The sequence below is a fragment of the Periplaneta americana genome, chromosome 1, assembly GCF_040183065.1.
Source record: "Periplaneta americana isolate PAMFEO1 chromosome 1, P.americana_PAMFEO1_priV1, whole genome shotgun sequence".
Lineage (NCBI taxonomy): Eukaryota > Metazoa > Arthropoda > Insecta > Blattodea > Blattidae > Periplaneta > Periplaneta americana.
The window spans coordinates 63546697-63559145 of record NC_091117.1 but is presented as its reverse complement, the minus strand read 5'-3'; the positions used below and the strand labels follow the sequence as shown (position 1 = coordinate 63559145).

The 12449-nt window shown below is 36.7% G+C and overlaps 1 protein-coding gene across 1 annotated transcript in view; it reads right to left on the bottom strand.

Moving 5' to 3' along the window:
• Positions 1–7754, bottom strand: part of LOC138696374 (facilitated trehalose transporter Tret1-2 homolog) — a 106926-nt gene extending 99172 nt beyond the window's left edge. Inside the window, exon 1 of the mRNA XM_069821259.1 lies at positions 7598–7754. Coding sequence (XP_069677360.1) covers positions 7598–7629 — 32 coding nt within the window. The 5' untranslated portion in view covers positions 7630–7754. The remainder of the gene's footprint in view (positions 1–7597) is intronic.
• Between the last annotated feature and the right edge of the window lie 4695 nt (positions 7755–12449).

Here is a 12449-nt window from a genome sequence, read left to right as displayed (position 1 = left end):
GGTAAGCCGAACGACACACAAATTCACGGAATAGAAGAGCAACCATTTTCCGTGTTCAAGGGTGTGCAGTAGATTACAATTTGACGTACCAAATCGATAGAGTTTGGAAGCCGTTGGAATAGGTATCACCGAATTCTTCGCATCAGAAACAAGAAACTGCTATCGTAGGACAATAGACCTTGCTGAAAATTGGCTCAAGACTGTAGAATCTAATGGCCTTTACTTTGAAGATTAGATTAATTTCTTGTCACATTACACCCAAACCAAAAGGTTTCTCTTTTTCCCTCACTCCTATGGATGAATATCAGGTAACTTAATCAGGCGATTGGAACCCCACTCATCTTCGCCACTTCCTTTCCTCCCCTATTATCCTTTTATTCATCATCCCGTTACTTCTTCTGATTTTCAGATCGCTCTATAGGCGGCCCTCCGAAGCTGCTGGCTCTCTCGACCGGCCTCCGTGGATTGTATTCAAGTGATGATGGATAGTTTCTGCAACGGAACCGGGCAGATCTTCTCGGGGGAGGACTTCCGCCTCGGACCGTTAAGGGAGCCTTGAGGGGTAGTTGCCGAAGCGAAGTGATACATGGACTCTCTTGGCTGCAGGGACCGGTACTTAAGGGGGTCAAGTGGTTAGGTCGGTGTGCGTAGAGGATCGGTGGGCACGTAACTCATCCCATATAGGTGGGTGTACAATAGACTTCAGGTCGTAGTGCGTGGGATGTTCCTTCGCTCCTAACAAGAAAAAAAAGTTTGCTCCGAAACTGACATTATTTAGGAAATAGTTTATATCTGTAATAACTGTTTGATAATGCAATACCCATAGTACCAGCTGGGTTGTGTCCGACACAGCAGCATCTGATCCGAAAGTGAATGGCCGAACAGGTTGCAGTTGACATATAATTATTCTTGCATCTGGAGAGGTGTTTGAAAGTGGTCTTCTCTCCGGCTCAAGAACCGAACACTTTGTAGTCATTCGTATTCTTGACGTGATCCGAAACTTGGAGATTTGGCACGAAGTATCGATTCCTGCATGAACTTAAAATTCGTGTACAGAATTTTATGTTGTAAATTGCCACTGTCAAGGTCGTGGAGGTGTAACGAATCATAGAAACTAGCATCAAGTACTGTATAGAGTAGAAAGGATTGGATTCGTTTCTCTTAATTGGCAGGACAGTACTTCATCACCAAAGGAAAAAGAGTGACATGGTATTTAAGGAAATCCCTATCATTACGTGTAATAATTACACAGGAATTAGGATAATGGATTTAGTATAAGTAAATACAATTTGTTATATGATACAAGTGTGCCTAATTAACGGAGTGAAATAACCTACGAATAACTGTCTATCTTCAAATAAAACTAATGCATTAACTCAGAATGTATTAAAAAGACAAGTAAAGAACTGTTAAGTTGCAGACAATGAACAATTAACTGGTGTACTGCATACAACAGAGAAAAAGGAATTGGTTGAGTCACTGGTTGAGAAGAAACTACCAACTGAAGGGGTGCAATGGAAGGAATATTGAACGGGAAAAAAGTTTGGGGGAGAAGAAAACATCAGATGATATACGATATTAAGTTATATGGATCATATGCGGAGACTGAGAGGAAGGCAGAAAATTGGAAATTTTGGAGAATGCTAGGTTTGCAGTGAAAGTCCTGTCCTTGGGCAGAAAACTATAAATGAATGGATAACATGAGAATATCCCGTAAATATTATTATTGTCATTTATCCATTTGTATGCAAATAGTGCCAACCTTGTATTAACTTTCTGCATATAAAGAGTGGAAGATAACCACTGCACCTAAATGAAACTGGTAATAGATCATGAGGAGAGGTTTGAAAAATCTAAATAAGTTTTTTCTAACATTCACCGTTTTAGAAGAAATCGTTATGTTTCTACGAAACACTTGCCAACATCACGGCTACTGCAATAACTCTAGCAAGCACGGCCACTCATCTCTTAGCTTACCCTTGGAAGACACGCGATAGCGCGCTACGTTGCAAGATTTATTTTAACGATTTTCGCAATTATTCAATTTAAATTCATGGCTAAAAGGTTTAATTTGCAAAAAAGACTCATGACAGTAACTATTCAGATTATTTTTATATATCTGCTCGTATAGCAATCGGCCATTTCTCTCGGGATGTTGCCGCAATAGAACGCTACAAACACTGAGTGACGACTATTTTTTCCTGCTTACTCATTAATGCATAAAGTTGGATTATGTATTTAAAAGAATTTTCTTCATAAAAAATTACTGTTTAACATCAGTTGAGCACTATTAAGCAATAAAACTTTTTATTTTTTTTCGTATTTGAAAAATACAGCCCGTCCGAAAAATCGGACGCTATGCACACTGATCACTTACATTGCTTATTTTAGTTTTTTTATAGTAGTAAGATCCCTTTAAACACTCAAAATCACTTACCATCGTTTATTATGTACATGTGAGTAACGTCTTTCCACATTACTGGGTTCGACCTTTGTTCCTTTAATATTACAGGATCAAAAATCACAAAGTGCTCTCACCCTCCGTATTATCCGGATTGCCTTCGGCTCGTATAGTCCGGACAATCGGGGCTCTACTGTATGTAGAGTAAGGTATGGTATTTATTAATGTTCAGTTAAAAATAACCAATAGTTAATGACTTGTATAAAACTGGGCCTTAGGATACTGAAAGAAGGAGATATTTGCGAAATATAAAATAAAGTCTTAAAGTCTTATTCTTGTTCTCCACTCTTCTCTATCCATCCAATCCATGTCATTCAGTCTTCAGTCTCTTATCCCTGTTCTGATCTCTTGTAACCAAGAATATAATAATAATAATAATAATAATAATAATAATAATAATAATAACGGGATCAAATGATTACCGCTTCACTCTCCTATGAGCAAAGGCTTCCTTATAAATAGAGAATGGATTTCTAGTTCCCTACCTATTTTGTTTGCTGCATCCTAGACGTATGTTATTTAGATATCTCTACATTTCATGTACACAAAGTCCCCTTATTAAAGTTCTATCGAACCTAATGAACTATAAAGTCTTATAAATGCCTATGTTTGTGCTGAGAAGTTCTTTTTAAGGGGAATCATTAAGACCCAAAGTGAAAAAAAAAAAAAAAAAAAAAAAAAAAAAAAAAAAAAAAAAAAATTGACATTTTTATTTTTTTACACTTTATGAAAGTATGGTTTATTCTGCTTAATTTGGTATTTGCTTTATTGAAATATTAGAATATTTACTATTTTAAATATATTTTTAAAAATATTAGTGTATTTATGTTTTAGAGAAAAAAATATTTTTCACAAAAAATTATTATCTTAGGAACTAATTGTCTTAGAAGGCTGTGCTTTAGCTTCTTTTGCAGTAAAATTATTGCTTCATAAAGCCTATGTTTCAAGATCTTACCCATATTTGAGAGGAAGAACTCAGAAAACTAATGAATCATTCAATAGCATTGTTTGGTACCGTGTCCCAAAAATTTTTGTATGTTGGTATGTCAACGCTGGAACGTGGTGTACTAGATACTGTACTCACATTTAATGTTGGATATACTGCAAGAATACAGGTGTTGAATGATCTAGGTGCTCAAATAGTATATAAAAGCTCGTAAACATGGCGAACTTGGACACATCGCGAATGACATAGCAGTAACAAACACAACCAAAGAGGAAAGAGCCGAGAGAAGGAGGGCAGTATTAGGTGAGCAGGGTAGAGAAGAAGATAAGGTCTACCAACCGGGAGGGTTTTAAATATTTTTGTTCTGTAATAGGTGGGTTTTTATTAAAATTTTTACTTTAAACGTGATATACGTAAAACTACATTTTTCAACATAAATTAAACTATTAGATCTATGTGCATGAAATTTTTATCATACATTTCAGATAACGTTGTTGTTGTTGTTGTTGCTGTTGTTGTTGAGTCAACTGTCCGATGACAGGTCTGAACCTCACAAGTGATACCAACAAGGCACCACTTACGAGGCAACTAGACCAGGAGATAATGGGGTAGGGTGGCCGGGTCCTTTCCCCTCAATTGCAAATATCGCTGATTAACTGCATGTTACACTAATATATGATATGATAGATTTATTGATATTAGCTCACAAAAGTACAAAACTTAATAATTTAACAAAAAGATCTATATACAAAAGTAGTTACACATAATAAATATACATTTTCCTAAACTAATTAATTTATCGCAAATCTCAATAATTTATTGGTTCAAACTTGCACTTACGTATGTTACACTAATAAAACTTCAGATGCATACAAATAATTGTTATTCCTCTGACACATATCGTTAAGTGAGATGAACTGCCCGATAATAGAGGTACATAGGCCTATCAGCCAGAAACTCAAGCAGAGGATGATAACATTGTGATGATGTGAAATTCCTTCGATTGAGTTTGCTGTATTAGTTTATTTAAAAAGTATATTCTTTATTTTAGACGTTTATAAAAAAATGTATTTTTTTTCCTATTAGATATTTTATCATCAAAACGAATCAGTGCACTCCAGAAGGAATGCATAAATTCCCTGTAAAAATATCACATTTCTGTACCTAGTATGTTCTGAGATAATGGGTCATTAATATTGTTGTTTTATCATTAGCGAGATAGGACTTGACGATTCCCTTTAAATATTTTGCCTACATTTAAAATAAAAATACCGCTGCTAAAATGCAAAAATGCTAAACAAAATAAAAACATGCTATTAAAGATATTATAAAAATCTCTTGGAGACAAACATTGCTCTGGTAACTTCGTTCCATATTGGTCGCAGAAGAGGAAAGAAGTCCACACCTGTGGATTAACGGTTAGCGCGTCTGGCCGCGAAACCAGGTGGTCCGGGTTCGAATTCCTGTCGGGGCAAATTACCTGCTTGAGGGTTTTTTCAAGGGTTTTTCCTCAACCCATTATGAGCAAATGCTGGGTAACTATCGGTGCTGGACTCCGGACTCATTTCACCGGCACTATCACCTTCATTTCATTCAGACGCTAAATAACCTGAAATGTTGATACAGTGTCGTAAAATAACCTACTAAAAAGAGGAGAGAAGAAGATTTCACCTAATGTCCTGGAACCGAAGTTCGTTTGGAAAAGTCCATTCTATTATGAAAAGGTGGTAGGTTGTTCAAGTTAAGCGAGAGCTTACACCTTCGTTATACGAAGTGAAACTGACAACTCAGCAATAAATGTCTTTCACTGATAGATCAATTCAATAGCGCTCAATGTCAGCACCAGTTCTTTTCCATCTGAAATGGAATATCTACTAAAATTAAAATTATTAATTGTAAATTTTATAGAAACTCCTAAAAGTCCTAAGTGGATTTTATAAAGTCATAGACCTCTCTCTTTTTAGCACCTAGAAATCCGTTTCCTACTTATAAACCATCAAGTAACACACATTTGCAAAAAAATATTTTCACAACTTCACCCTTGTTCCTTATGAAAGAATTTCTACCACTTAGTCTAAAAAAAGAATCTTATTCAGACTCTTGTAATGCCCCATTTTGATTATTGCGATTCCTTGCTAACTAATATAAGTTCACTCTTAGCTGAGAGACCACAACGTGTTCATAATGTGTGCATACGATTCATCTGCAATACTCGTAAATTTGACCATATAACACCTTCCTTCCAGTTACTTACATGGGTGCGTCTGAAGGAACGAAGAACAATACATTCACTGTCTCTTCTGTTTAGAATCATGCATTCTTCTATACCTCATTTTATTTCAAGGAGTGCAGTTCGGTGGCTCCTTTGAACACCCACTTACAGATTTATGACTTCCCACACAAACACCTCTGACAATTCCATCCTGTCCCCTCGTCGCAAGATTGCACAGTTGCCATAATCCTGGTGACCCTGAAATGAGACTGACGGGATTCTTGGAATTCGGAAAAGATGCAGCAACTCTGCCTCCACGTGGATTTGACGAGAGCCTGTCAATTCTTCAGAACAAGGGTTGTGATTGGTTACTGACAGGAGGGGACAAGATTTCCGTCACCGTAAGGAAGATATTATTTATGACAACCAATTATTTATATATATATTTATTTATTTATTTATTTATTTATTTATTCTGGTGTAGTTAAGGCCATCAGGCCTTCTCTTCCACAACACCAGGAATACAAATACAATAACAGAAATAAAAAGGAAAAAAAAACACTATAAACGAAGTAAAATCACACAAAAATATACACAGGTTGCAGTCACACAAACTTTAAATGAGTGATTAAGTAGGGGGCAGTAGAAGGTCTGTCGGCAAAGTACTTTCTATGAAACTGCACTCCTTGAAAAAAAATACAGTATACTCCGAATTATCTGTTATGGCGCTTTCAATTTCTTGCAACTCTTCGAAACCGACAGAGATAGGGCTTGACGATTCCCTTTAAATATTTTGCTTATATTTAAAATAAAAATACTGGTACTAAAAACCAAAAAATGCGAAAAAAATATAAACATACTATTTAAGATATTATAAAAAATCTCCTAGAGACAAACATTGCTCTGGTAACTTCGTTCTATATTGGTCGCAGAAGAGGAGAGAAGTTCACACTTGTGGATTAACGGTTAGCGCGTCTGGCCTCGAAATCAGGTGGCCCGGGTTCGAATCCCGGTGGGGCAAGTTGCCTGCTTGAGGTTTTTCCGGGGTTTTCCCTCAACCCACTATGAGCAAACGCTGGGTAACTATCGGTGCTGGACTCCGGACTCATTTCATCGGCACTATCACCTTCATTTCATTCAGACGCTAAATAACCTCAGATGTTGATACAGTGTCGTAAAATAACTTACTAAAAAGAGGAGAGAAGAAGATTTTACCGTCCACACCTGTGGAGAAAAGGTTAGCGCGTCTGACCGCGAAACCAGGTGGCCCGGGTTCGATTCCCGGTCGGGGAAAGTTATCTGGTTGAGGTTCTTTCCGGGGTTTTCCCTCAACCCAATATGAGCAAATGCTGGGTAACTTTCGGTGCTGGACCCTGGACTCATTTCACCGGTATTATCACCTTCATCTCATTCAGAAGCTAAGTAACCTAAGCTCTTGATAAAGCGTCGTAAAATAACATACTAAAATAAAAAAAGATTTTACCTAATTTCCTGGAACCGAAGTTCGTTTGGAAAAGTCCATTCTATTATGAAAGGTTTGGTAGGTTGTACAGATTAAGCGAGAGCTTACAAATTAGTTTTCGCGTCAACGCACCCTCATTATGCGAAGTGGAGCCGACCAATCAGCAATCAGTCTCTTTCACTGATAGATCAATTCAATAGCGCTCAATGTCAGCACCAGTTCTTTGTATATAAATTCCATCTGAAATGGAATATCTACTAAAATTAAAATTATTAATTGTAAATTTTATATAAACTCCTAAAAGTCCTAAGTGGATTTTATAAAGTCATAGATCTCTCCTTTTTTAGTACCTAGAAATCCGTTTCCTACTTATAAATCATCTAAATTTACGTATAGGGTAAGGTCAGGTTTCGGATCGTACAGCTAGAATATTTCCTCCCCTGTTTTCAAATGCAAATTGTGGCTATATTCGTAATGTGAGTGACATTTAAGGCCAGTGAAAGTGTGTTTGTTTACCTGTTGGTGCCGGACGCCTCTTCCGTTGTCATTTCGTCGCACCCGCGCGCGTGGACGGCTTCTTTCACCGGTGCAAGCAGGCCGAGAACTGAACCGCTTGACCGACATCCGACACGGCAGTCAACCCACTTCCACTACCATCCAGCGTGCGAGCGTGGCCTTGATGTGGGAGTTGTGTAGCTGTGCAGCCGCCTGCACTTCTTACCTGCACACTCACTATCGTGTAACATAAATCTGTACATGTCTCTACGAAATTACGCTTAATCTTCTACCAAATAAGGTGCATTCACGTAACAAAGTTGTTTTAATAACATACTTTATTTCGCAGTGCATGAGTACAGCACCTATTGCGTTTGAATCCCTAAAATTTATATCTTGTGCTGTCCTTGGTTTTGTCTGGAGATCCAGTATCGTAAAGGCTGGTTCACAATGAAACGGGAACTGAAATGACAACGAGAACGACAACGGAAATATTGTTAAAATGTATTTAAATATCAGCTTTCACAATTAACTATTGTGAATGCTCACATTTAAATACATATATTTTAGCATTATTTCGGTTCTCGTTCTCGTTTCCGTTTCCGGTTTATTGTGAACCAGCCTTTACCCACGTCACGGGAGCCTCACCATATAATGTCTGCGACTCGAGAAAAATTTAGACATGGACTTAATACAGAGGGATTGTTTCCACTTCGTCCTGTCTCAACTCAGTCCACGGAGGATTTGTACCTGAAAATGTACTCAACTCGTCCTATGTACAGGAACTGCCCTCTCTATATGTACTCAACTCGTCCGATTCATTAAAACTGTAGCGGTAGACGTCAGAGCAGTATTAGGAAATGTAAGTACTAGAGATGAACAACGATCGACAAAGCAAGACTAACAGCGCCCGCAAAGCCGAAAACTCGCACGACAATGTTGTATATGTCGTGTCATTGAAGTAAAGACTGCTTGTGAGTGTTTCGAGACGTCGAGATTGATCACTCCCGAAGTCCCGAACGTCAAGCAGCCTTGAATCGCCACAGTTGTTTATACCTGACTGAACTTTTATCTACTTTGGCAACTGTTATACAGGATGTTTCCGGGCTAGTGTTACAAACTTTCAGGGATGATGGGGAAGGGCACATGTATCAATTTGAGGTAAGGAACCCTGGTCCGGAAATGAGTGAGTCGAAAGTTATAAGCAAAAATAGTTGTGTGGAAATGGAATTGTAATTTGGCACCACGTGCCCTCCTTCCCTTAACCTTTGGAACAGTCGTGGAAAGATGGTAAGGGACGGATGTCTCCTACGTTGGTACTTGACCAATACAATCTGTGACCTTGTCTACTGTTCGCATTGGCTCATCCGTATTCGAAAATCATGTCTGCATATTCCGCTCTCGTGTACTCCTCCATTTCACTAGGACTGATCGACTGGACACTGCAACTTGTACACATACGCTGCTGTCTACAGACGTGCATATCAGGACCAACCATGTCCGTGACACATTACGCCATCTGCATTGCTTTAGTGTGCAGTAGTTTCCTGTCTCCACCCCTCAGACAGCGCACTGAATGGAATGCTGTAAGTAGACAACGTAAACAACGTCAGATGAATACAGAATGTGTGAGATGTACAGATAAATATACATAAATAACGCGTACAGAGGAATAAAATTATTTCATATATAATTAATTATTAATTAATTTTATATAATTCAACATGTTTTAGTTGATGTTTTTAAAATGATGCAACATATTGTAGTTGATGTAGGTAATGTGAACAGAACATTTATTTATGTAAACATCAGCAAATCACGTTCCTTAATGAGAGGACGAGTTACATACTTGTTCAGATACAAAACTTTTCCGTGAGCCAAGTTGATTACCTAATAATCTGCAGGACGAAATGCGACGGTGCGAAATGGGAATATACGATAGGCCTACAGAGTTCTTCACTGTTCTTTCGTTCTCCATTTCTTCCAGTGTCAAGCAGGTTTGAATACAGGGAGCTACTACCTGAAAGCCAGATTTGTATAATATATTCGTTACTGGAGGTACGTTAACAGGAAGCCACAATTTAAGTCACACAGAATTTGTGTGCACTCAAAGTTGGGTCCTGGCGTCTTGTCAGCCCATTTGAGTTGTGTGGATATAAAGGAAAAACTGTGACGGTGTCGTGTATAGTTCCTGGGGTAGCTCAGCCGGTAGAGCATTCGTGCGCTAAGCGAAGGGTCCCGGGATCGATACCCGGCCCCGGAACAATTTTTCCTTGAAATTATTCAACCTGCTTTACAGGGAGCTACTACCTGAAAGCCAGATTTGCAGCACTCTGTATATGTTTACAGCCCGAAGTAACGGAAACAAGAACGAGTCGATGGCGTGATGTTATTTGTACAGTGTTAGTCCTACGTGATAGTTGCACAGCCTCAAGCCAAGTGCGAAATTTATTAATCGTCAAGGTATAACAGCTCTTTATGTTTTGAAGAAACTGTACTACAATGCGAAGTTTCCTCAACTTTATAGCCTACTAGCTGATATAACCCTGACCGAGAGGTGATGCGCCATGTGAGAAGCATGGAAGACAATATAGATACTTCATGATCTCCTTTCTTGACATTTCCATCACGTTTAACCAAACGAGTTGACCATATACAGTTCACGCCGCCAACTAGCTCGAAATCCGGCAAGTTTAAGTATTGTTTAGCCAACTTTCCGAAGACAGGTTTGAACCTCATAAGTGACACTAATAAGGCAACACTCATGAGGCAACTAAGCCAGGAGATAATGGGGTAGGATGACCAGTTTCTTCCCTTCGCCATTGCATACATCGCTCAGTAGCTACATATTACACTAATCAACTTCAGACGCATACAAACAATTGTTCTTCCTCTGAAAGATATCGTCAACTGAGGTGTACTGCCTGATAACAATAGATGTACTATACAGGGGGCTGCAAAGGAAATGCCGATACGAATTATATCGTTTTACGAGGACTTTAGCAATCATGGCGAGGTGGAAAGCTATTTTCTTGAGATTAGTTTTAAAAAAATAATGTAAATACGATTTTTATAACGTGTTCACGTTATTATTTAATATGAATTGATCTTAAATTATTCATATACTTTTATTTTACAACATTAATGAGAATACTACACGAAAATAGCGAAACTATTTTATATGGTGTTCCTCAGCTTTCCTCATTCATTATCCATGGATGCTGTCATTGTTACAATCGATATATGCGGCCAGTTATGTTTCATATTGTATTAACAAAAAAAAGTATCAATTTTATTGTAAATATAAACATAACATTTTGTTATAAATCTATACCAATAATAAATCTGTAGCCGAAATTTTTCTGGTAATTTTCGATTTTCCAAAAATAATTGGTCCTAACATATATAATTAACCACCATGAAACCGAAAATCGCTTTTTTGAAATTTTTGTTTGTATGTCTGTCTGTCTGTCTGTCTGTCTGTATGTTTGTTACCTTTTCACGCGATAATGGCTGAACGGATTTCGATGAAAATTGGAATATAAATTAAGTTCGTTGTAACTTAGATTATAGGCTATATGGCATTCAAAATACATTATTTAAAAGGGGGGGGGTTATAAGGGGGCCTGAATTAAATAAATCGAAATATCTCGCTTATTATTGATTTTTGTGAAAAATGGTACATAACAAAAATTTCTTTAAAAATCATTTCCGACAAGTTTTATTCTTTGAAAAATTTTGATAGGACTGATATTTAATGAGATAAATGAGTTTTAAAATTAAAATAACTGCCATCTAAGTTCGTGTAATGAAATAAACAAATGACTTCGTCTATAAGGGGCCGTGGTCAACAACAATCGAAAGCTATGAATCATAGCCTGCAGAAAATGTTTCTATGTTTGTATGAAGCAATATCGGAAGCTAAATTAACCGATTTGTATAATTAATTATTATTTCACCATTGGAAAGTGTAGTTTCTCTGTATGGACATAATGCTATAATGTTATTACAGTAACTTGTGAGTGAATTGAGGACAGGTAAGATTAAACTAGCTTCTTATGCACAGAAAACTTGATAGGCTATTCTGTGTATTCGTTTCCTGTATTTCTTAATATAATGTTTATCTCAGAGAATTAACGAACAACGAGAGTGTATTGATTTAGTATGCAGTAATAATATGTTAGCTTAGCATTTGATTATTTCATAATCCAAATTTTAACTATGCTCAATTGAATCGAGTTAAAATACATAAAATACATATGCGTTAAATGCAATGCAAAAAATTTGGGTAATGAGCCAAGCAGATTATGTTGCCCTGTTGTAAAATAAAATTTGTTCCTCCTGAGATTCAAGAGCCCCCATAACAAATTGAAAACTTACTTATCGGGGTACATCCGTTATCAACACACTTTTTATATAATATAATATATTATAATATAATATAATATAATATAATATAATATAATATAATATAATATAATATAATATAATATAATATAATATAATATAATATAATATAATATAATTTAAGTTATTTAAGTTATTTGAAGGGTTCAGAACCATAGTGGGCCAAGCGCCATTTACTGAACACGTAGAAAACAAGAGTTAAAATTAAGTTATTACCATAATTCAGTGGAAACATATAACAAGTAAAATAAAATATACACATTTAATGTAAATGATGTCAATGTTCATTGAACTATGGATGCATGTAATAAAAATTAAGAAACATGTTAAAGGAATTGTCATTGCACCAAATGAGTGCTCTCTGGACAAAAATGATTCCATTTTAATTATTTAAATATAATTTAAATTAAGCAACATATTAAACGATTTATCCTTCTATCAAACACTAATGTTCCCTGGATCAAAT